Raw genomic sequence first — 26,091 nt, forward strand, 5'->3', positions numbered from 1 at the left:
CAGATGTTGATGGTGCTGTAGGTGTGACTTCGAAACGTCTGGTGGAGGTTACGTGCTGTTAGAGCAGGGTTGATAAGACTGGCAGCTGAGTGGGTCCCGCACGCCTTGTGGGCTGAAAAATGGATTACGAGGTGGCCACTTGCCCTCTGCAGCGAGAGCTGGCGCTGGAAGCGCCAGCTGCAGCAAGGAGCTGATTCCTGCCCGTCTGTGTTATGCAGCTGTTGGTAGAGAATGCTCCAGGTACTGAATACCAGAGGCATTTACCGGCAGCTGTTCTCGTTGGCCTGCCAACAAAGGGGAAAATACCTAACCTATTCTTCTTTTGAAAGTGGAATGAAAAAAATCTGGCTAGTTATGTTTGGCTTGCTTTTGTATGTATGGCCAGAATCGAGCAATATATATAAAAAAGGAAGGTTTTTCTGTTCTGACTTGCTTTATCTTCCGTGTTTTTCATCTTGTTCATGTCTATGCTTTTACATATTTATGCTAAATCAAAAAGACAGAAAGGGGGTAATAGTGAAATTTTTTTGTATTATAACATGGCTTTACTATTGGAAATTTTTGTTGTAATAAACAATATACTATTTTCTCCATGTTTTTCCAGTGCCTGTCGTATTTTAAAACTCTAATCTGATGCTTGCCGAATTAAGTTGGAAACAGCATAAGTACTGCACTATAGCAATATATGTACCTGTAGCATGAATGTTACCTCTTCTTAAATCCTGGAAGTTAGTGTTTATATAACTTCTTTTTTTCTTCTGGAGTGCTATATATGTTTTATCCTTACTCCAGTAGTGATATTTGTACATGGACATATAACCTGGAAACCCACTGCTGAGCAGTGTGGATCAGGGGTGCTGCTGAGATCTGAAATTATTATTATTTTTCAAATGCCTTCTGTGTGACATTACTATAGCCTCATGGTCTGTGTGACTACAGTAGTCCCGAATCTTGAAACCTATCCCATGTATTGCCAAGATTTTGGCTGCCCGCATTTTTTGTTCTAGCAGTTGATTTCACCCTTTTGGAATATCCCCACAAACAGAATAGGTGAAACATCTTAAAAATGTTCCGCGTAGTGTAGTAAGGTATGTATTCTGGGCTTGAAACAAAGCAGCTATAAAATCATAAGCCTTGTAAGAACTTTGTATTTCCAACAAGTTATGTTACGTGTAATATGCGTTTCTTTGAAATCTGGGTAGATTGACTTAAATTCATAGGAAAAGGGAGAAGTGGGAACCTCATAATATAATTGGTTGACATTTGTCTACTAGGTCAAAACTGTAGCAGTGGATAATAGAGAAGAGTAAAATTAGGAGGTTTAACATTTTCTGTATTTCCTAATTTTTTTTTTACCTGCACTGTGTTTTGATGGCAGTGGTTTCTCTTAAAAATATCTACACCTTAATGCTTGAAAAAAAATTAAAGATATATTCAAGTCATTGTAAAAATGATAAAGCTTTTGGCTTTCTGTTCCCATTGTATCTTGCAGAATGATACAACATTTGTTTGTAACTTGATACAAAAACTCCAAGATTTATTTACAGATGTATAAGTTAAGAAATGCAATATTGATGTGTACAATAGGGAATGTGTGGAAATATAGTAACTACATTTTATTTTCTTTACAGAAACCATAGCCCATTAATGAGCTTTGGAGCCAGTTTTGTCAGTTTCTTGGTGAGTAGACAGGACCTGAGAGTAACCATCTCTTGTGGTTAATGTTTGTGTGTGCATGCATGTATTCATAATGGTGGGTACTCTTAATTTGTTTCTTTTTGTGAGACTTATTTTCTTCAAAGTTTTAGAATAAATGTAGCTAGAAAACAAGTCATTATGTAATATAAAACTTGTTTACTCATGTGGTTTAAATAGAAAGTAGAGGCTCTGTGATCCAGCTGCTCAAATGTATGAAATATTTATGTGTTACGTTAAAAGAGCCATAATAAAAACCTCTCTTAAATGAGCAGTAGACGTATTATTAAAATAATACTTGTAAATGCAATCTTCCTGATAGCTTTTGCTATTGAAAATTTCTGCATCCATACTGCTCAGTGAAAGTTTTTAATTCAATTCATTCACATTGCTTCCTTTTTGAATATATGAGAGCTCAGAATACTGACTGACTAAAGAGTCATAATGGACAAGTTGGGTCTGTTAAATGCTTTTCGTTTTTTAATAGATTAAAAATGAGAATATCTCATACAAAAACTGAGCAGGTATATTAGAAAATGTTTGGATCTTGTTTTTTAGACTGTCCTTATTCTGACTTTGCTGCTTAATCTTAGATTGCACCAGAAACTATCTATGATAATACAGAATTTATTATAATATGCCAGAAATAGATAAGTTGTAAATGAAATTAATTTGAATTCTCTTTAGTGTCTGTAGACTGTGCAATATGGAAAAATGTATTGGTTAGGAGGCCTCCTGGGGCGTATGCTTGTTTTTAAGTCAATGGAGAGGAGAACGGAGAGAGAGAGAGAATCTCTCAGGCTTGCGTATCCAAATTGATGTGCTGAACCAGTGTAACATCAGAGTGCAGCATCAGTGAATCTTGAAAATATCCTGCTTAGCTACTGTTCTAAATATAGCAGCAGCACTTTGCATGCCTGTGTCATTCAGAACTTTTGTTTAATAAAGCCTCAAGAAAAGAAGTTACTTCTCTTGAAATTCTTTCTAAATTGGTTCAGCAGTAGTTGGAGTCAGATGCTGCTTTTTTTTTTTTTCTTCCTACGTCTGTAGGAATTGTGGTTATTATTTTGAAAAATGCAGTAGCTGTTACTTGTTATTGACTTTGGAGGCCTGTTATTTATGTGAGTGAATTACATAAAAGCAATATCTGCACAGATGCAAATTGTGCCTCACATAACAATAATTGAAAATTAATTTATATGACTTTTTCTTCTGCTTAATATAGTCTGACAGTGCATTCAGTTCGACTGCATATGAGTCTTTGTTAAGACAAGGTTTAGGACTTGGTATGATCTGATTTCGCTTGAAATTTTGGTAAAGTACTTTCAAATCTCTAGTTTGGTGTTTCTGCATAGAAGTATGTTTACTGATCTGTGTGTATTAATACATTTTTTTAAAAAGTAAGTTTTGTCATTGGGTTCTCATGAAGACTTTTACGATCCAATAGCTTTTGTAGAAATAAAAATACTGTGAATGTTATCATTCAGATCTGTTTGGTTTTTGGTAGAATGCTATGATGACATTTGAAGAAGAGAAAATGCAGCTGGCATGTGATGACTTAAAAGCTACAGAGAAACTTTGTGAAAGTGAAGAAGCTGGAGTTATAGAAACAATCAAGAATAAGATTAAAAAGAATGTAAGAACATTATTTGTAAAATATGGAATTGTATATTGGATAAATATTTCTGGAAAGTTCCTTTCTGTGCTCTTTGTATTTTGAATAGATGATTTTTGATATGTGAAGAGCAGTTGAGATTAATGATAAATTTAGAAATTAGGTCAAATACTTTACTTGGATTCCTGAATTATCATAAAATACTCAGGTAGTTCCTCTTCTAAAGCAGCAGGTTGTGTTGATATTGGTAATTATTTCCTTAACACTTTTTCTTAACCTCAACTGAAATTATTCCACGAAGCTTGTGGCCTAATTCAGGCTAACTTCATACATGCTTTAGTAATGTTCAGAAGTTGTGAGAATGAGGCTGCATACTGCTGTGTGCCAGGCCTATCCCCAGGGAATTTTCCTTCCTTTTTTAGGTTTTTCATTCTAAATAATGAAGGAAGAATAAAAATAAAGCACACAGATTGAGAACTAGTTAAAGCAGTAGCATAGAAATGTTGAGTGAGCAGCCTGCCCATTGTGACATAGCAGACCTACAGCAGAAAAAGAAGCCATTTCTCTTCAATATTTAGTTGATAAAAAGTGTTGAACCTGACATACTTAACTTTCTGCTCTTAAGACACACTGTATTTTCCCTGCCACTTGTCGTGTACCTTTTTCTTTACTCTTCCTATCTAACATTTTAGTTGCCTGTCTGATGTATTTAGTAATAATTATATGAAATTTAAATATCTTCTGAGTATTCACAGAATCTTAAGAAAAATAGCTGATAGGAAATACGTAAGGTTTCCCTGTTTATTAAGTAGAGGCTTGTTGAGCTATCAAAGAGCTTCTAGCATAGTTTTGCACTTCAAAATGCTGCATTAATTTAGTAGGAATACTACCACTTGTAGTTAATTTTGGATTTTTTAATTTGTCAGGTTTAAACTAGTGCTCTGTATTATCTATTTTAACATTTTTCTGTGCTCTGTGCTTGTATATTCCAAACAGGTCGATGGACGAAAATCCACTCTGTCCATGATAGATCGTCTACAAAGACAAATAATTGTAGCAGACTGTCAAGTCTACTTGGCTGTGCTCTCCTTTGTAAAACAAGAGTTATCAGGTGTGCTGTGGCTTTAAAGTTTAGATATCTTTTTGCACGATATCTTTTTAATAAAGCTTGATCATAAAGTGGCAAGATGACTATCATTAAGTTTTTTAAGTGTACCGTTCCATTTGAAACATCCCAAGACTGGTACGCTTGCAGAGGTTTTGTTCTATCTTTGTGTAGGTAGTAGTATCTAAAATGAGTTGGATTGCTACAGATTACAGCTTTCTGCTTATTTCATACCAATAATCATATTGAACTGATTCTCCTTAGGTTGGAATCCTTTGCATGTTCCCATAAATCAGGGGTGTCAAACTCATTTTCACTTTTAACTACTCCTACATTTATACAGTCCTAAAATTACATTGGGCCCTTTGAAGGCAACTGGGAGGCTGATGTCGCCTCTGGTGAAAATGGGTTTGATGCCTCCGCCATAGAGGTGTTTTGGTACAAAGATGGGTAGCATCTGTGACCTGCAAGATAAAAGAGGCTATCGACAGCTGAAGTCCAGGCCAGCAATGAAATCCTAATGTCCCATATGCATTATGTTTGTGACAACTCAGAGGGATGACAAACTGACAGCGGAAGTAATTTTAAATGAAGCGTGTTGAAGATAGAACTGCTGAATCAGCTCTTATTGTCTGGTCACCAGAGTGTGTCCTTGCATGCCAAAGAGGTTAATCCCGTCATGTTGAATACAAACCTCCTTGTCTCAGCTGCAGAGCTGTTTCTAATGTTCTCTTGCATCCCTGGATCTCTTGCATAATCTTAAAACATATCTTCATCTGTGAGTTTATAGGAAATGTTGTCAAGGTCATACACAAAGTGAGTGCATTCCCAGGTTCTTACCAAATTAATGAAGACAAAGAGGTGGCAGTCAGACCAGATTGTCAGTGGTAACCCTGCTGATCAGCTGAAAGGAATTGGGGAAATATTATTCAGATTATTTAAAATAACACTAAGGTCTTCAGTCAAGGACATAATGCGTTCTGTGATGTGCAGACTTGGTTTCTTCCAAGCCATGGCATCAAGAGTGTGTTTGGTTCTAGCCAGCAGAAATTCGGGGGGTATTTCTGCCTGCTCTGTGTAGTGCTGCAGAAAGGTTTTCTGACTATTTTTGCTGCAGTTCTGGGCTTTCATTTGTGTTGTGGTAGTGTTTTTGTGGGGTTTTTTGGTTTGTTTGGTTTTTGGGGGGGGTGGCCAGGGGGTGGTTTTTTGGTGTGGTTTTGTGGGGTGGTGTTTGTTTTGTTTTGTCCCCTCTTGAAGCTTTTTTCTTATTTCAGTATTTATTCTGCAGCTGCATAACTGGGTTGGATGCTGTAACTGAGGGTGGTGTCTCTTCCCTTTCTCTTGTCTGCTGCTTGGTGAAATGAAGTGGGCAGCAGAGTTCTGCAGAACATGCAGTGTATCTGGGTTACTCTACTGAGTAAAAATATACCTGAAATCTTGCAAGCAGTTAAATGCCACCTCAGTGACTGCTAGTTACTGCTGTTGGTGAACTGTTGGATCCCTTATATCAGTTTTTTCAGTATATTATCTTTCTGATTATGTATAAACATCTTTTGTTTTTATTGCGTTTCTGTGTAGAAATAGCAGCCAGATTATTGAAATGACTGTAATTTTTAAAAAATGCCTTCTTCGGAGGCAGATAAATATTTTTCATCCGTGGATGGGTGAAAAATTTCTTCTGTTATTCTTCCCAGAACAGTTTGACAAGAAGCATATGATTACATGCAAGCTGCTTTCTCATATGCCTACCATGTTGTAGATTTTCCTTTCCACCCTTATGGATGTATTAGAAATAGTTTCTTCATAAAGTTAGTAACAAAACAACTTATGTCAGCTTCCCACAGCAATATTGAACTACCTTTTCTTGATATTTACCACTGCTGACATGGGTCTGACTACTTTCAGAAGTTCATGCTGGGAAATCAGCTCAGTGATTTGGCTTGATTAAATGTCTATGTTTAAAAAGTCATGTATTCATTGTTTTCGTTTGTTAGATTGTTTTATCTTAGTATAGCAAATCTGTTAGGGTTATGCTGTGTTAGTGAACTGTTCATGACAGCACAGTAATGGAAGTAAAACCTAAAACGATACTTTTTTTTTCCACATTTCTTTCCATTTGAAGCATGCATCAGAACATGGCAGATAGCTGTTAGCAGAAACACTATCTGTAGGAAAGTAAAATGTGAGTTTTTCATTATTATTTGTCCGCTGCATTGATATGTGTAGTTTTATGAGCATCCGTCTTGTGGTGAACCACAGAACTCTTAAAATATTCTGTGCAGCCAATAAGTGACCTAATTGCTTAAAATTGAAGTAGCGTTAGTCTTGTAATGCAGCTGAATCATGGCAGGGTTACATTTTTTATTATAACACTTCAATATGAAACTCAAAATAGAGGATTAAATATTTTTAATACTCTAAATTCATGTTGGCAGAACCCTTCTGTCACAACTGAGAATACGAATTTTCCCATCTTTCTCAGTGTGATTTCTTAAGATTACCAAACCAGCTTCATCCCTTCTTCATACAACAAGAATTCAAGAAGAGTTAATCTAGTCAGCCATGGTACTTTATCTGTAAATGTTTCTGGTTTGGTTTTGTTTTGTGTTGGTTTTTTTGTAACTGGAAGGATTTTGTCAAAGATACCAAATCACTCTTTATAAACCTTTGGCATTAATAGTGTTTTCCTTTCCTTTGACACACCTCTCCTTTTGTGATCTAACTGTGGCATCAGTTGTAATGCTGATCTCTGCAAATTTGGGGGCCTCTGTTTAGAACACTGCTGCTAGAATTATGCTTTTATTTTCTCTCATTTTTAGTTAACTCCTTTGTCGCTGCAGTTCCTAACTCTCAGGGCTCTATCACAGACAAAATGTTGATGTCTGCTTTTACAGTTAACACGTACAAATATATTCTGTGTCTGTTTTCTGTTTACCACTTATCATTGTCCAAGGATGTGCTGTAACCAGGAGGAAAGCTGTGTAAATAGGCAAATCTGATATCTTCCGGTGTCATGCCTTTCTTTATCCTCCTGTAAAGAGGGTAATGAGACTGAGAATTCTCTTGTTCTCAACTGAGAATGCTCAAGACCAGATTTCTAGGGAAGTATAGGTACCCAGCTTAGATTTGAAATTGACAAAGTTAGGCAACTGAAAAATGTTTGAAAAACATAAAAGTATACTTTTTTAAATGATTTTTTTTCTTAATTTTAAGATGCTGTATCACACAGCTCATATAAGGGGTGAGGGAATGATGGTGTTGAAAATCTTGCTATCTATCCAAAAGGAAGGAGTTTTTTTAATTAGTATTAATAGTCTTTTCCCATCAGTTATCTTTTAACATTATTTGTGCTTAAGAGACATTATCTGGTCTTTGAATTTTACTTTTCTTTGCAAGGCAGCCAGTTAATCTCCACTCTACAGTGGAGCAGAATCCAGCATTAAGTTCTTTGTTTTCTGCATTTCTGACAGTTGTATTGCTACATAGCTGAAGGGATGTCCCTTTGTACTGAGTGCTGGTTTAAAGTCTCTGGTTGAAAAGCACTGAAGTTTCTAGTGCCTGGTATGAAAAGCTTCTCCGAGAGTACAGTAGGTATTACAAAAACCTTTATAAAATATGTGAATGCAAATAGAGTATCCTAGGATTTGTGAAATAGCATTTACTACTTACTGTGTTCCACTTCTGAAATATGTCCTTGAAATATTTTTTTCTTTGTTTTTTTAGCATACATAAAAGGTGGGTGGATACTCCGAAAAGCCTGGAAAATTTACAATAAGTGCTATACGGACATTAACACACTTCAGGAAATATATCAGAAGAAAACTCAGGAATCCTTGACTTCTGATGCTGCAAATGATAATCATATTGCTGCAGAAGGTGTAACGGAGGATTCGCTAAACAGACTGAAAGGTGCTGTTAGCTTTGGATATGGACTTTTTCATCTTTGCATATCCATGGTGCCCCCAAACCTGCTCAAAATCATCAACCTGCTGGGTTTTCCTGGAGACCGCCTACAGGGGCTTTCTTCACTGATGTATGCAAGTGAAAGTAAGGACATGAAGGCCCCTTTAGCTACGTGAGTAGCTATATTGAAATGCTTTGGTAGATAACTTAGTACTGAAAGTAAATGGAAAAAAGTCAAAACCAAAAAGTGTTGCTTTAAAGGAAACAACAGCAGGTAAAATAAACTTGTAGTTTGTTGTCTAACGTGCGATGGTTTAGTAAATTCATCGCTTTACTAGCGTATGAGATCTCTCTGCTGTTAGTTTTTTACTTGTATTTGGGGTTTGTGTCAGTATTTTGCTGTTTTCTTCAGTACCTGCTGTTCCAATGTCTAGTAATTTATATGTCAGCAGAATAAATAAAGCACCCCCCTGGAGGCTGAGTAGATTTACCCGAGTTATATTCGCTGCTGTGGAGAGGATGCTGTTTCGTATGAGTCATTGATCTCATGTAGCTATTTATCCTTACTCTTAGCCAAAGATGTCTCCCAGTTTACTCAGATGCTAAAATTAAAAATAAAATGAGATGTTCCCTTATACTCTTTTTAGAGGAGTATTTTTTGTGTATTATTTTTCCCACGCCTTCATACTGAATTCAGGTCTTTTTATCAGGTGAAGAGTTAGCCAGACCTAATTTAAAATGCCCTTAGAAATGATTTTACTATTCCATTTATCTCCAAATTAATGATTTTATTACTGGACCTACCGCAGGTACCTTCAGATGTAACTTTTGAAACACTGACAGCAGAGCTAAAGTCTTTTGGGCTTGAGGAGTAGAATTTTATTTCTGGTTGGTTAAGAAAGCTTGAGATTAGATGTTCCTGTTGATTTGTTCTTTCTCCTTTCTGGGGAAGAAAAATGGTATTTTGGGGGGGGTTTTCCTCCTTCACATGGTCTTGGAAATCTTTGCGCTCTGCCCTTGTTTCCAGGAGCCATGTAGGTCATGTAGACATCTGCCCTTCTGAACACTGGATGTATTTCTGTTTGATTTCAAGTGTGTCTGTTGATGTGTGTTTAGTTTTGTTATTGACTTTCTTTGTGTTTTTTTTTTTTTCTCCCTCTAATGAACAATTTGTTTTCAAAGTTTTCCTGTAGGTTTTTATTTTTTTAAGGTCTGTAGAGTTCTTAATGGTCAACCTCTTTGATATCAGCATGATTGTTACTCTGCCTTTGGGTAATGTTCACTGAATTGTATGTTCAGGTGCAGTTTAGGAACACATTGATGTATGGCAGTAGTATTGTGTTTGTTTTAAAGACAGATTGTATAAGAAAATATTTGTATCTTTGTCTTGCAGAATAATGTAAAAATCTGCCTGTATAGAATGTTATCCTTAGATTTCTGTTTATGAGCTGTAATCCTTCTTACTCTTCTGTTTCTTTTAGATTAGCTCTGTTGTGGTACCACACAGTTGTTCGTCCCTTTTTTGCCCTTGATGGCAGCGATAACAAGGCAGGATTGAAAGAGGCAAAAGAAATTCTTGCAAAAAAAGAATCCGCTTATCCAAATTCTTCTCTGTTCATGTTCTTCAAGGGAAGGATACAGCGATTAGAGGTATTGCATGTTTTCTTCCTTTTGACTGATTTCTCCACCCTTTGTTATTTTATGTTTTTCTGCTGTGAATGAACTGTGCAAGATTCAGCTAATTGTAACTGAAGATGTATATACATAGAAAGATAAGAAGAAAGGATTAACTCCTTCCTAGCTTCAAGTTCACATGCCAAACCTGCTGTTCCACTACTTCTGTTGGAACTAATGGCACTTTGAAATTCTTTTTTAGCTATTTGGTACATTTGTAGCTCTGTGCTAAAAGGAAGTGCTTTTGGTCACTCATGAGTTTCTTGTGGTATAAATAGCTATTTCAGTTTTGCTTGTCCAGCTAAAATCTGAGTATTATCTGCTGAGTGCGTAGCATTTATCTTCCCCTTTTCATTTTAGGTGTTGTTCATAAACAGCTAATTCTCTGCGATAATTTCCGTCAAATAACTGGTTTTGCTTCTAAGAGGTGAAACCAGGATGTTTTATGTTGCTGAGGGTGAGCTCTGGCCCAAGCAGAAATGTATTAACCTAGAACGTGTTTATTACTGCTGTTGTAGAGTGTTACTCAAACACTTCAGCAACCTCGTGGGTTTTGGTTGAGTTATTCTTTAAGAATCTGTGATAATACCAGATGGTGGTGAGTACTTTAGACTACTCAACTCCTTGCTGCTGCCTTATCAGACCAGAATATTTCCAGAGCAATTACATTAACAAGAAAGCCCAAAACAAAAGCACAAACCCAGAATGTTCAAACCCTTCATCTTAACATGGTAATTACAAGAGCTAATTCTCTGAAATGCAACTTAATGTTGTGAGGGAGGTAGCAACAGTAACACAGCAGAGGGACAGGCTTCAGTGGCCTGTCAGACTTTGCAAGCGTATTCTTGCATGGGATTTGGATGTTGTTTTTCTTTGCCATCTTTCTGAAAGCAACAGTGCATTGGGGGAATTATACTGTTAGAAGCAAACTGTCAGTCTTTGGGAAGTAATGCTGTCTTTTGAGTGGGAAAGACTTCAGTGGTCTTTGTTCAATTATATGCATATTCTGTCCTTAGTTTAAAGATCAACTTTGGGAATAGCTACACAATGAATGCGAGTGCAGTTAAAGATGACAATATGTTGACTGCCAGAGTATGACTTGGTATTTGGAATTTTTTTTTCATGTTTAGTGTGATGAAGAATAAAATTCAGCTCATTCTTCTGACTGTCTGGGCAAGCTAGGACAAAACTGTAAACATAAGTTGCCAATAAACTGAGGATATGTTTGTGTGTGTAAATACAGAGGATAGGTTTGGGATGAGTGTCAGTTTTATGCAGTCAGTCCCTTTCTGGAGTACCATCATGTATCAAAGGAGAGTTCTTTATGTGTTATCTGTGCATTAAATGCGGCAGTATATAGATACCTAAGTTTAGCTGCAAGTGAAATTGTTTGTGCAAGAGACAGCATGGCCCTGTTACGTGAAGTTAGTTAGCTTAGGCAGGTGGAATGCTGACTTACCCTTAAGTCAGCAGAAAGCTTGTTGGTTGCTAACTGGAATTAAAATGTCCCTTTGCTATTCATTTATTTGTTTGCATGAGAGCTTTTCCATTCAGCAGCGTCTTCCCCCCGCCCGCTGTCATTGCTTTGTTCCGAGTAGTACTGTATCACTGAGGCTTTGCTGTGTCTAAATATTTCAGTTAAATGTCTTGGGCTCTTCTGTAGACTCTGTTAGGAATTTATGAACTTAATTTGCTCAAATGTTGTTGACATAATAGTGAAGGCAGATATGTGACTGGTGGCAATGACATGGGGAGCTGCACTGGATATCTGCACAACACGCTTGTGCTTACACGTCTCAAGTCTGGGCATTAGTCTGACAGCATCCACTGAACATTCTGAACCAGAAGTGCGTGTGTACTCTTAGAGTACAAACTAATATGATTTGTAATTCCTGCCTCATCTCCAAGGTGGGTGAGACAAGCACCTGCAAAGTCTGGGAAGTGCTTATATGGCCTTCCTTGAAATTGTTAAAACACAGGTAGGTTTAAATTCTTTCCACCGAGCATGGGAATGTTATTGTTAGATGGTTTATCGAAATTGGGAAGTCTATGCTTTAACTTGTATGCACTTAAAAGTATGCCTTGAGCTGAGGCTTATATATTTTATACTCTTTAGCATCTATAATATTTAACAGTTCTATGATAAAATTTAATTGTACATAGATGAAAGGCAGCTTAGATGTTATATAGAAGAGCTTGTGTGTTTTGGAAGTACTGATCAGTAATGGTCATTTTAGGCTTTGTATTAGAGCCTACTGGCACTTAGGCCGTTGGATTTTTTTTTTTAACAGCCTTTGATCCTGCATATGTGTTTTTGTAACTTTCAGCCGATGGTATATTCAGCTTCCATTAGCAAGTCTGCATACACCTATATATCTGTATGTGTCTATTTTTTCTTTTCTATGGAGAAAAGAAACAGTAAGGAGCACAGTTCAGCTGTGGACACCTGGAGGCAGGGAAGCTGTTCAAAAGGCAGAAGTAATAATGCAAGACCGGACAGTGAGACACAAATCTGACAAAGGAGAAAATTGCGAAGGAAGGCAGTTGAGGAGAAAGGAAGATTTCACAGTGACAGTGCTATGAAAGACAAATGAAGCACTGTGCCCTTGTGGCCAAGAAGGCCAATGGCATCCTGGGGTGTATTAGAAGGGGGGTGGTTAGTAGGTCCAGAGAGGTTCTCCTTCCCCTCTACTCTGCCCTGGTGAGACCTCATCTGGAATATTGTGTCCAGTTCTGGGCCCCTCAGTTCAAGAAGGACAGGGAACTGCTGGAGAGAGTCCAGCGCAGGGCCACAAAGATGATTAAGGGAGTGGAGCATCTCCCTTATGAGGAAAGGCTGAGGGAGCTGGGTCTCTTTAGCTTGGAGAAGAGGAGACTGAGGGGTGACCTCATTAATGTTTATAAATATATAAAGGGTGGGTGTCACGAGGATGGAGCTAGGCTCTTCTCAGTGACAACCAACAGTAAGACAAGGGGTAATGGGTTCAAGCTGGAACACAAGAGGTTCCACTTAAATGTGAGAAGAAACTTCTTCTCAGTGAGGGTGACAGAGCACTGGAACAGGCTGCCCAGGGGGGTTGTGGATTCTCCTTCTCTGGAGACATTCAAAACCCGCCTGGACGCCTTCCTGTGTAACCTCACCTAAGTTTTCCTGCTCTGGCAGGGGGATTGGACTAGATGATCTTTTGAGGTCCCTTCCAATCCCTAACATTCTGTGATTCTGTGATTCTGTGAAGAACATGTGACTTTGTGTGCCAAAAAGCATGTATGAATATTAGTAAAAGCCTTAACAGATTTTGGTTTTCTAAGAAGGGGCTTTACAGGTACTATAAACGTGGACCAAATTATCCTTCCAACGTTTCTCAAAGATTCACATTTTTGAGAAATGAAGTCTGAAAGTGTTTGGAGGCTATTGCAATGAATGAGTTAAGGGAAAGGAGAGGAGGACAGTCTGGGAAATTTGGAATTAAAGTGCACCAGGAAGTTAAAGGTTGCACTGATAGTCTGATCAAATGTCTCTTTTTTTTCAAAGAGCAGGTTAAGAGACTGTGTATTAAAAGTAGCATTTTTTTCCTGACTTTCACATAATTCATTTGGGCCATTTTTATGGACATAACTACTGCTGTGCTTGACTCGTGATTGCATGGTGTGTATTCCAGCCTCAGAAGTATTTCTTTGTGCATGTTTGACTATTTCTGTCTCTGAAATACTTCCCACTAAAGCTGATAATGATATTTTGTGTAAGCTTAAGCTACTGAAAACAAGTGAGAATCACGTTTTATAGTTGTGCCTACTGAACACTTAAACATGTAGTTAGTATAACAGCCATCGAAAGCCACTGGTCTGAAATCCAGAGTTTCCTGCTGGCATAGATGCAGGTTAAGAGTCTGGAGGAAAAAGTACCAAATACTCCAGCTGACGGGCCAAACACCAGTGGTGCACTCGTGTGTTTGATGTGCCGGCTGGTGAAAATGTTGCAGTGGCATTGTGGACTTAAATGTAATGCTGACAAGTACTCTTGCTTTTTTACGTACCTTTTGTAGACATCCACAGGTATCAGTGGTATCATTCCTGTTCTGGGGTGGGAAGGTGTGGCACGGAAAAGTAGACTGAGGGCAAGAGTAATAATAAGCATTTAGAAGTCTTAAATGAATTTTCTAGAATAAAGTCACAATGATGTCTTAAGTAAAGAAATTTTCAGAGCTTGCGTAATGTCAAGGTTTATTTTCAGGAGCCATGCTGGCCTCTCTACTGACTCGTTACAGGTTATAAAATACAGTATCCTAGTTTTACTCTTTTTTGATTTTGTGGCCTTTCGAGGGAAAATAGAGGGGAGAGGTGTTAAGGAATATGAACTTCCATAGACTTTGAAACTTCCGTATAGTGTCCTGCAGTGTAAATTGTCCAATTTTAGATATTGTTTGCTGGTTTCCCCTTGATTATGAACATGGCTTCCTTAAAGGTTCATTGCGTGGATTGAGGATATAGAGATTCTGGAAGAGGGAGAGTGTCCTGAGATTTCAGAACAACTCTGTGAGGAAACATGTCAACTCGGGAAGCTCTGTAGATGCTTAGTTGGTGGATTGGGATGGTTTTGGTTTTAATCTGAAGTCAAGAAATAGAAGATTGATTCTCACATTAGCTTTAGTAATCATCTTTATGCAGTTCTGTATATTACACATTTTATGGATTAATTTTTCTTTTGTCTTTGTATTATGTCCAAGAGAAACATGAGTGATGCCTGTCGAAGGAATTCCATGTGTGTATATGTATTTTTTTTTTCATAAATCTCAAGAACATAAATTTCAGGTGTCATCCGTGAGGTTATACTTGCAGACTCTTGGGATGTTATAATTCTTTCTGTTTATTCTCTGAAACAGTAAACAGATGGTAATTAATTTAAGAATTAACACGAAGAGTAGAAATTCATATTCTAGTGTGCTGTCACAATCTCTGGAGATGATTGGAACTTTCGTTACTAAGGAATGTCTCTGAAACGTACTTACTGAGCTTGATACTTAATGCAGAGATCAAAACACTTGAGGGATCTAAGAGTTAGAGAAATGGATTATAGAAGATTGAATATTCAACTAAGTGGACTTGTATATTACTAAGTGTTCAGTACATCATGCGCTGCCCCAGGCTGGGGTATGGCATTGCAAGGATGTAGATGCCATTAGTTGTTGTGTCATTTTGCCCTACAAATAAGTGATTTATATTTTCAAATGTTTAGGGTTTTTAGAAGGCAAAGTATCTTCACAGAGGACTAAATATTTAGATTTTCATGTGTGTGTTTTCTTCAGAAGCATTCAAAACATGGATTTACCAAACTTCTAAACTTCTTAGCACAAAGATAAACTTTTAAGCCGACATTATTTTTTTCTGGGCTTCTCACACTTATTTTCCAGGAAGCTGTGTTGGGTTGATGCAGCATCAGTGCAGTAATGTGTAGTGGAGAGAACGTGCTGCACTAAGGTAAATCAGGTGTACATTGCTCAGGCTCCCTGGTAACATTGAGAGTGAGTATAACTCAGCTGTCTTTCAGTGTAGTATCTTCTGTCATGCCAAGAAGCATCTCAGCCCAGTTACCTGTTTATTTTCTTGGTGTACAGTGTTTATGTTGGTACAGCTGTGGATCCCTTTGCTGGCAGTTGTAATGTCTTGATGCAGTATATACGATTTATGGTTAAATTGTTCCTTAGCAAATAAAACAGTTTTCCCTGGTGAGACAAAGAAGAAAATGTAATAAAATCGCTTCAGAGGTCTGTGTGAGTGGTCATAGGACACAATGCTGCAGATTTTTGCAGGAATTCTTGGATTCAGTTATCCTTGCATAGGTGACAGGTTTGCTTTTTCAAGGGTTTCTTTCATTTACATGCTTAGCCAGCAGTGAGTGGCTTAAAGGTTCTTCTGTTGTATAAATTTTTATACTTCTATGTGAGAATAAATGTAGGAACACTATTAAAGCGGGTATAGGCCATATCGGGATATATAGTGTGTCTGTGTATTAAATGAATTAAATATTGATTTGCATCCCCCGCTTTATGATGATTATTGTGGAAAAGTCTCATCCTAGACTGAGAAAACTAGAAATTAAGGTAGTCAAAAGAACTGTTGCTCTAGTTCTTACAAAACTGTCAGCCTCTTCTTGCTAAGCTGTTGGTAACTAAAGATTTTATCAAAATGGGTTTTTATCTCATATGCATATTTATCTTCTTACATATCATGCAACATTTATGAATTCTCTTATTGACTGTTGCTTGAAGTGGTTACAGAGGGATGTAGAAAAAGGTGACATAGTTAAAAATAAACATTAAAGATAAACTTATTGTGCAGAAAGCTAAAAATGGATGATTTTTATGTTGAACGACTTTATTAAATAAGAGTAGAAATAAGATTACTCAAAAGCTTACTGCACAAAACAATGAATTTCAGACTTCATAGCAAATAGAAGGAATACAGCCACTGATTTTTAAGGCTGAGAGATGATCCGAACTGGTCGTAAGTTATTAGTGATGTTATTACATGATTAAACTCCTCTACTATCCCTCTGCCTGCTTTTTTAACTCTGTAGTGTTCTACATTTGTCATTTTATATGACTTTTGGAGTGTAAGTTCCTTACCATATGTTTTAATTTTTACTGTTACACATGGTGGAACTGATTGTTAGTACCTTGCAAGCAAACACTTTGCATTCTCATCTACAGTTACATTTAAATACAAATCTGAGTTGCTTTGTATGAGTGATTCTTACTTCCCTTGTCTGTTACAATTTGACTTCTGTATTATGTTTCGTCTCATGAATATGTAATATATGGGAAGATCTGTTCACTATAGGACCCCTTTAAGATGCTGATTTATCATTGTAAATAATTTGCCCATACTTCAATTCAAAAGTGATCAGGTCAAGAGAGCTGAGATGGGGGAAGCTGGTCAAAGGAATTGCAGTGTAGAGCTTGCATATTGCATATTAGCCTTTCTCCTTCAAACCGCTAGTTCTGTGGTGTGTTTTAGCTCATTTAAAATAATCTAGAGTCTGAAATGAATGTTGAGGTTTTCCTCTCAATAAGATGTTTTGCCTCTTTCATTTAATCAAACCAGAGGCTGTAACCTGTAAGACACCTCTTTTTTTTTTTTTTTTAACCTTATGGTTATTTTTAAATACCTATTCACGGAAATCTGAAGGTTTTCATTATCAAAATCAAATTATCCAACAAATTTTAAACTTCAGACATCTGATTTATGTGGGTTTTTTTCTTCTTTCGCTTTTGTTAGTGTCAAATCAATAGTGCCTTGACCTCATTTCATACGGCTTTGGAACTTGCAACAGACCAAAGGGAGATCCAACATGTCTGCTTATATGAAATAGGTAAGCTGGATATGTTCATGCTATAAATAGCTCGCTTTCAAGTTCAGACTAGGAGCTTCAATAAATAAACTGGATTGTTTTTATTAGGGTTTTTAAAAGGTTTTGGCACACTGACCTTTGTCTTGGATGGATTATGGTAATAATCCTGCTTTCTTGTTTGGGCAAGTAGAATTCAAGAGCTTTTTGTAATTTTAAAGTTTTTTGCAAATACAGGGTGATGCAAAATCAGAGAGTAGACTGTAGAATCAAGGGCAAACTGTTCACTTACAGAATATTATTTAAAATGAGAAAATTAATTTGATTTGTCTGTGGAATCACCATTTCTATGCCAAACACTAACTGGCCTGATGAAACTTCAAAGTTTGCAAGGCCTATAATTCATGTTCATTTTCTTCTATCAATAGCAATATATATGATGTTAATTTGCATACAAGTCCTTAGAGTGGAAAAGATAGGTTGCCTCAAGCTTTAGATGTGTCTCGTTAAGGGATCTTGTCAGAGTGGGGAAGAATAAAGGAGCAAGTGGTAGCTCCGTAAGTTTCAGTATCCTACAAAATACAGTATTTAAATAAGAAAGAGCTTTTGGTGTTTGTTGTTGTAAAGAGGATTCGTTGTTTTTTATGGAATCTTATAATTCAACATTTCGCAGTAAATTTAAACCAGGCTTTAAATGTATGTCACTGATTTGTTTTGTTTTTAACTTTTCCCAGTTATTGGTATGATTGTTAAACTTGGTCCAGTTCTCATCACAGACTGCTTTTCAGTAATGTTGACACCAAATTTGAATTCCTATGCTTTCTCTGAAGTTATATTTATCTTGTTTTTAGGTTGGTGCAGCATGATAGAGATGAATTTCAAAGATGCGTTTGAATCCTTTGAAAGGCTTAAAAATGAATCCAGGTGGTCCCAGTGCTACTATGCTTATTTAACAGCAGGTGAGTATATTCAATGTGTTGAGTAAGCGATAAACCAGTGATGTGATAAGGTTTGAGCACTGTTTTGTTTTGGGGAATGTACTGGCATGCATAGTGCCTTCCACACTGCCTGCTGCTGATGCAGCTTTATGCCAGACTTGACTTACATCATTTGTTTGTTTATATACTGTACGCTTGCATGCACACACCTTCATGTGCATAAGTATTTCTCTCTCTCCTTCCAGATGTAGATACAGTTATGGTTGTAACTGTAGTGACAGGTCATACGACAGTGTATTGCAAAGATTTAATAAATAAATGCTTAGAGGCCGGGTGGTATTATTTAATTAAATGAGTATGAAAAAAGAAGCACTGACTTGCTGATGATCACAAAGGATACTTGGGAGAGTTGGGATTTGCATGTTTGTCAAATCCTCTGTCTAGATCCTTTCTGGAAGCGAGCATGTTTTTCCTGTGACTGTACGTTATCTAGTATTATTTTTTCCTGTTTCATATCTCAGTAGTGTTAACAAATTTTTGTTTCTGTGTTCTTGCAGTGTGCCAAGGAGCCACCGGTGACATCAATGGTGCTCAGAATGTGTTCAAGGAAGTTCAGAAGCTTTTCAAAAGAAAAAACAATCAGATTGAACAGTTTTCAGTGAAAAAGGTTTGGTATTAGCATAGGCTGACTTGTTTCAATACAGTAATTACATTTGGTAATCCTATTGGATTCTTTGCCAGTATTTATTTTTGAAGAATGTATCTGTTTTCTCCTATGTTGGTTCTGTAGAATTAGTGGGAAGGATTCAGGTGGAAAACCAATAGTGTCATGTATTTTAAGGACCTAGCAAAAGAAATGGCAATTAGCTATTTGCTTTACAACTAAAGTAATTATTAAAAATAAAAATACATTATACTGTAGTTGCTTTGGTAATTTTCCTTCTAGCTTTGCTTTTCTTTCTTCTTGTCTCGTTTGTCAAAGCCTTAGTTCTTTTTGAAAGGTAGGAGTTGTCTAGGAAATACCTCCTAACTGATGATCTTGCAGTTGTTACTGTTTCAGCATCCAGTTAGTGTGTACTTAGGATTGTGAAACAGAATAAAACAAATCTAGGCTGCATATAAGGAAGCTTTAATTTTGATCAATATACAAGCCCTTACATTAATAGAAAGATCTTGCTTGTTAGTCTTTAAGCTAAGTTACCACTGACTTTATTTTCATAAAGTTGTTAGATACATTCATGAAACAGTTAGAATTATGTTTGTGATATATTGTTTGTGAATAATATGTTCCCTGTAAAAAGACAGGTGACAGATCTCCTTTCCCTCTTTCTCCCCACTTTGCAGGCAGAGAGATTTAGAAAACAAATGCCAACCAAAGAGCTCTGTGTCCTGGCATCCATTGAAGTATTGTACTTATGGAAAGCCCTTCCCAACTGTTCCCTCTCGAACTTACAGCATATGAGCCAAGGTATAATATGTTTCCTTGATTTATTAATTTTTTTTGGGAGAAGCTGTAACTGCCTTGCTGCATGTAGTTGTTTTTTTAATCAGTTGTGTTTGCCCATTGTTTAAAATGAAACAATGGTATGATAGTTATTGTTTGAAGTCACTAAGCAAAATGTAACTCATTTAAACCTAGCTACAAAATAAAATAGAATAAAACTACCAATTCATTTCTGCACGTCAGTTTTCTTCTAAGAGGAAATACGCAGCTTGTGAGGTCATCTATGACATAAAGGTTCTGTTCATCTTGGCTGCTGTAACCATCTTAGTGGTGAAAGGAGCATTTTATTTTTACCTTTCTTGGTCTCCAGATGCCTTTGGATGTCTGTCATGTGAAGCTTATGGTAATAGTGTTTATCATGAAGTTCTCAGTACTTCTCCCTCCATCCAGTAGTCAGTCGTCTTTGTGTTCTGCAAACAGTTTTGAGTTATTATCTGCTCGTTCAGAAAATAAAACAAAAAATGTCTGCCACCAAGATACTTCCTTTTTTTCTGTAATTATGAACTTTTGGGGATTATACATGACTTTTATGTTAAGTGAAAAAACTTCTAGTCTTTAAGTGGAGAGTCAGGACTAATTTGGGAGTTTTGTGCTGGTTTTGATTTAAGATAATTTGTCCATTTAAATTATGTGATGGCAGTGGGTTACATTCAGATCCCCATTTTTCTAGTCCCAAAGATAATACTGAAGGCTTTAAAATTATATTTACTTACATAAAATAAATGTCAGGATTTTCAGTCATTTGCCTTCAGAACAGTCAGCTTTAGAGGTTGTAAAGATTATGTACTTTTCTCCCACATGCTCAGAAGCAGTGCAGATCTTCCTTGTATAAGCTTGTAGCTGGTGGTGAGCATTTTAATGTGAAATAGCAGTATAGATTAAAATTCAGAGATATGCTTCTTGTAAGGTATGACACTGACAGATGTGTCTGCATCAATGATCCCTGGTTGAGGATTTTCTGCGCAGTGAGAATGTTATTGCTGCACCTTACATTGTATCTCAAGAATGGTACGATGACAGGGAATTTTTTTTTTTATTTGCTTCCTCTTCTCTTGAATAATTGGCGTGTAATTTGCTGGGGTGAGTTTCCAGGCTGTTCCTCCAGACTAGAAGCTGACTTAAAAATAAAGGAATTAATTTGTATCCACGTGTAACTCTGTAAGTAAAATGCCAAGTAACTTAAGACTTGCAATACAAGCCAGAGTTGAGACCTTTGTGTATTGTCTAGTGTCCAAATACTTCACACAGCCGACTCTTAGTTATTCGTAGGTGGCTTATTTGGATTGGGGATTATCTGTGGTGTGAATACAGGGCTAGTTGAGATCTGGCAGGGTTTATGAGATGAGAGCAGAATGCGAAATTAAAGGAGCTCCACCACTCCCGGCACTGCAGTTCAGCTCCTTCTGAAGGGATGAGAAGCCCCGTGGGGCTCCCAGCCCCTCGGTCTTTCTGAAGGTGATGGTGCAGACAAGTGCAAATGGTTCCTTGTGGAATTAGCCTTGATTTAACAAAGCTGGTGCTAATAAGCTTGGTCAAAAGGGAGCCCGACCCGTCTAGAGGTGGTTACATGCATAATGATTCAGTTCTTTCTGGAAACGGAGCACTGCTGAACTGGGGCACAGTCTGTCCCTGCATTGTGGACCAGCTAAGGTCTGGCAAGTAAGCCTTATCCTCTCACCAGCATTCAGAATTGTGATGCCAAAATACCCTAGTCTGAGTTTTTAAATCCACTACAGATTTTTGTGTGTCTATCACTTGGCTTCAGTTCAGAACAAATCAGCTTTCTCTGGACTGCTTGCCCTGTGCTCCTTGTAACTTGGACTGTGTTTGTGTTTTTTGGTTTTTTTTTGTTTTTCAATATCTGGGACAACCCACACCAGAAGGAGGTGATTATTTCTTAAATTTACATTTTAGTGGCTGTTTCAAAGACAGGTAGAGAAATAGATTCTCCTCTTCTTGTGACAAGAACACACCAACTGTCTTTGACTTCAGCCTGTTCATTCCTGTTAGGAATTGTTCTCTTGAATGACAGATCGCTTGATGAGGTTCATGCAAAATGGGTTGTATTTAAAAGCAACCAAATTACTTTGATTTACATTAATGTTACTAGCATCTCCTTTTTCTGGTTAAATTTAATCATCAGGCTAAAAATCACCGTAGACGACAATTCTTGTCTAACGAAGGATTTCAGTCTATCTTGTTTGTTTACTGGAATCTTTTCATTAAGCTTGTCAGGATGTTGATGATGCATCGGCTGTTGGTTTGAGGAATTTGCTTCTCGGTGCCATACACAAATGCTTAGGAAATTCTGAAGACGCTGTTCAGGTAATTTGTTAAGTCATCATTTACACCGTTAATGCTATTTTATGAGCTATTCTGTTAAACAGTAAATACTGTTGAGTGCGAGTGTTAAGCAAACCATTAGTTTTCAGTGCTGCTGATCATACTGTTTTGTGAATTCCAACAGAGTATATCAGGTTCTTTTTTCAAATCCTCTGTTTAGCATGTCTCCATTATATTATCTGTTGTAAAAGTAATTTGCTGTGTTGAATGAACATGGTAGCTAAAGTGGCTGGTAGAAGCAAGAGCTAGGGGGAAGCTGGGAAGAAGAATGGAAAAGCTCTTGTCTCTGCTTGGCTTACTGTGTCTGACAAAGAAAATTCAACTTTAAAAAAAAATTTGGAGATTGACCTTTCAAAAGAAGGGTTTTGCTGCTTCTTCTCCAGACCTATTAGACACTGAGAAGTTTGTTATTAGCATATACCAACTAATAATTTTACCACTGCTTCAGGTTTTGATCTGTAGGCACAACTTTTCTTTTCCCTTCATGGAACAGAATGTAATTCACATGTGCAACAAGGGAGCTGATGATGTTGGCTTTAAGTCTTTTTTTTTTTTTCCTTCTTTCAAGCATATATTACATAATCTGGATACTTCCTAGTATTTTTTTCAATGTGAAGTTGTAAAACTCTTGAAACAGACAATATGTTACTTGGTAAAAATCCAAACAAATAGCTTTGCCTTGATATGGCAGTGGCAGTGAAAACCTCAGGGTCCTTGCTTAAAGAATCTCTACCACTGGAAATTTTTAATGTATTCTCATTTTAGCTTTGGACTAATTCCTGGTGCTTAAAGTTGAACAGTACTTCTGTTTTGTTTTTTTTTTTTAATAAGTATCAGTCAATTTTAATGTATTACTGCAATACTTTGTTTCTTTTTTCTTTAATTTTTACAGTTCTTTCAGCAAGCTGCTAAAGATGAATTGTGCCGTCAAAACAACTTATATGTCCAGCCATATGCTTGCTATGAACTTGGCTGTCTTCTGTTAGACAATCCAGAGGTAATAGCATAACCTATTTTTAAACCGTTTAAATTAGGGTGGTGAGTCAACATATCACTATACAATCAATGAAACAAAGTTTATAGGTGAATAATGTATGTTAAGTCTTAAAAATTTGTTTCATATCTACCATAAAAAAATTAGCGGGTTGTTTTTTTGCAAATCAAGAAATGCAGTGCATTTTAGGTAACTGCATCTTAATTTTTCAATATTAAGAGCTATAAAGACATTCTGAGGAGCTTAGTTACCTGTTGATAACGCTGCAATGACCTGTTGATACTGGGGTTTATTTTTACATGAAAAACAGAGCCTGAGACCTTCTGGGATTCTTCAGGGCAACTATTATATTCCTGCCCATTTAGTGGTGTCTTTCTCTAGCAGTAAAATGAACAAGTCTGCAAATGTACAGCAAGCAGTCAAGCAAGAATTTTTATGAGTGTAGCACCGCATTGTTTGGATTATTATTTAGCACTTCACCCCAAAAAGAACCACAAAGACTTCACTTTCACCTCTCTGATCATGCTACAGTGCCCATTTTTTCATATGTGCCTTACAGAAACTGTGTGTATAAATACTGTGTATATAAATCTTCTGTCACTCCCCAAGATGCAAAGACCTCTCTCCCCCTTCACTCACTCCAGTGTTGCAGCCGCTGGTGGCAGCAGAGCCTGGCTTGGATGCTGTGGGTAGGCAGGGATTTGATATCTGCTGGTGGCATTTGGTGTGGTGGATGCCCAGGATCCTTTTCTCACGTATTTAGTTTCCTGTTGGGTGCTGTTCAAGCTGAAAGATTACCTGTAGTTATTTATCCTTCCCAAAGAGAATTTGGTGCCTCCCTAAAATAGCTCCATGTTTTGGGGATCAAATTTATATTTGGAACAATATGGTGTTTGTGAAAAGTCTTTTTACTTTGGGATTATTTATCTCCACTTTAGGACAGATGTCTTCCTAATCTCACCCATCAGTGCATCTTGGAAACCTGACTGGGCTGAGGGGGGCGCTCATACCATCGTACTGTTTCATTGCAGGGGATGTAGAAGTAAATTTATTTCAGTCATTTAAGTTCCATAAAAGCTGTACGTGTTCGCATTCTGGCTTTCACCCCGAGTAGTGAGGTTTTTGTTGTTCAGGATGAAGACAAAGAAAATCCACCTGGCTTTCAGACTTTCCCAATGTCTATGTTCATAAATGTGATCATTTAGGTCTTTGCAAGTACCCTGCCTCTTAGGGAGCCCAGAGAATCTTACCCTAGGGCACCTTCACCACTCTTGGTGCTGTTTCCCTCCTCAAATGTGTGACACCACTACATGGAGTTTATGCCACTTCATGTAGTACTTCCTGAATGAGATTGCAAGTCAGGGGAAGTGGTTACAGTGTAATGACTTAACCCCCACATCATTGTACGTATGGTATAAAGTAGTTGGGCTGATAGTATCTCATGTTCTTATGTTTCTGTTTTCAGTTGTTTCCTCTTATGAGGAGCAGCTGAGGGAACTGGGGCTGTTTAGCCTGGAGAAAAGGAGGCTGAGGGGAGACCTTATCGCTGTCTACAGCTACCTGAAAGGAGGTTGTAGCATGGAGGAGGTTAGTCTCTTCTCCCAAATAGCAAGTGATAGGACAAGAGGAAATGGCCTCAAGTTGTGCCAGGGGAGATTGGATATTAGGCAAAAGTTCTTCGTGGAAGGGGTTGTCAGACATTGGAACAGGCCGTCCAGGGAAGTGGTGGAGTTACCATCCCTGGAGGTGTTTAAAAGTAATTTAGACGAGGTTCTTAGGGACATGGTTTAGTGCTGGAGTTACGTTGTGGTTGGACTAGATGATCCTGGGGGGTCTCTTCCAACCGGAATGATTCTGTGAAATAATCTTGTCAGATTTGGTCATCTGAGCGGAACCTTCCCTTTAAAAAGGGAAGGAAAAGAAAATATTTTAATAAAAATTATCATCAGGACACAGGACAAAACTAGAAAACGCTTTTAAAAATAATTATTCTTTCTTGAAAACTTTGATGCCCTATGACTTAGAACTGGGCCTTGAAGCCTGGTGGGGAGGTCTGAGTCCAGTAATATTCCTGCTGCCTTTTTTGCCATGTTCATATTCAAATTTAATCATGTCAAGTATCTCTTTAAAAAAAAAAAAAAAAGTGTGGTGGGTAGTGAAGTTATCTGAAGATTTTGAGAACGTGGGAGAAGTTCTGCCATCCTCCCTGCTTTACATGTAGTAAGTGCACACAGTAACCAAACGTGCTTCACATTGGGTGTTTGAGGAGCTACTGCACTGAGAGGTGATGGTAGCGTTTAGTGTGGGCAGGACATGCAGGGAACTCCCTCTTGTGGCACTTGGGCAATGAGGAGGTAAATGGTGCTTGACTTGAATTAAGTGGGATGGGGCGGGGGAAAAGCAAGAGCTAAAATTAGAGGCAAGTGGATGCTGTTTATAGAAAATTCCATTTACTAGCCGAGGTGTCATGCAGGAGCTCTATAATGGTTAAGAAAGAGAAGGGAATAGAATTCTATAAATCACATTTGCCTGAGAGGCTGAGTGTATTAAAGACCTGAGCAACAAATCTAGATATGAATATGCATTTTAGTATAAAAAACGTGCTGTTATTAAATTTACTTGGCTTTAAAATTGCTTATAATTACATGTTTGATTTACCATGTCATCTGAATAATTTTTGTTATTTTAAACTTGGTTCTAATCAAGTTATTTAAGATTTTGATATGGTTATGTCAAGAAATTTACAATTTTTTTGTAGATGTCTTAAACCAATATAAATAAATATGTACATATTCAGATATATTTCAATCAGAAAAGTTAATTTCCTGTCTTTTCTCAGGCAGTTGATTATTTGTAAGGCTTAAAATGTACTGTATGAAAAAAATAAAGCATGAGCTTTTCAGTAGTAAATATTGATCTGCAAATACATATATTTTTCCTTAAGAATTTGAAATGGAGATTTCTGAAACAACTTT

General features: G+C 37.2%; 1 protein-coding gene across 1 annotated transcript in view; it reads left to right on the forward strand.

Annotated features, from left to right (window-relative positions):
* The window catches only part of TTC39C (tetratricopeptide repeat domain 39C), a 39,658-nt gene that overhangs the window by 9,427 nt on the left and 4,140 nt on the right, over nucleotides 1-26,091 (forward strand). The window contains exons 2-12 of the mRNA XM_065628386.1: nucleotides 1,632-1,680; nucleotides 3,203-3,331; nucleotides 4,307-4,421; nucleotides 8,139-8,490; nucleotides 9,800-9,968; nucleotides 17,268-17,361; nucleotides 18,189-18,296; nucleotides 18,833-18,942; nucleotides 19,620-19,743; nucleotides 22,007-22,104; nucleotides 23,015-23,119. Of these exons, the coding sequence (XP_065484458.1) occupies nucleotides 1,632-1,680; nucleotides 3,203-3,331; nucleotides 4,307-4,421; nucleotides 8,139-8,490; nucleotides 9,800-9,968; nucleotides 17,268-17,361; nucleotides 18,189-18,296; nucleotides 18,833-18,942; nucleotides 19,620-19,743; nucleotides 22,007-22,104; nucleotides 23,015-23,119 (1,453 nt within the window). The remainder of the gene's footprint in view (nucleotides 1-1,631; nucleotides 1,681-3,202; nucleotides 3,332-4,306; nucleotides 4,422-8,138; nucleotides 8,491-9,799; nucleotides 9,969-17,267; nucleotides 17,362-18,188; nucleotides 18,297-18,832; nucleotides 18,943-19,619; nucleotides 19,744-22,006; nucleotides 22,105-23,014; nucleotides 23,120-26,091) is intronic.

The sequence above is a fragment of the Caloenas nicobarica genome, chromosome 2 (genome assembly GCF_036013445.1).
Source record: "Caloenas nicobarica isolate bCalNic1 chromosome 2, bCalNic1.hap1, whole genome shotgun sequence".
In the NCBI taxonomy this organism is placed as follows: domain Eukaryota; kingdom Metazoa; phylum Chordata; class Aves; order Columbiformes; family Columbidae; genus Caloenas; species Caloenas nicobarica.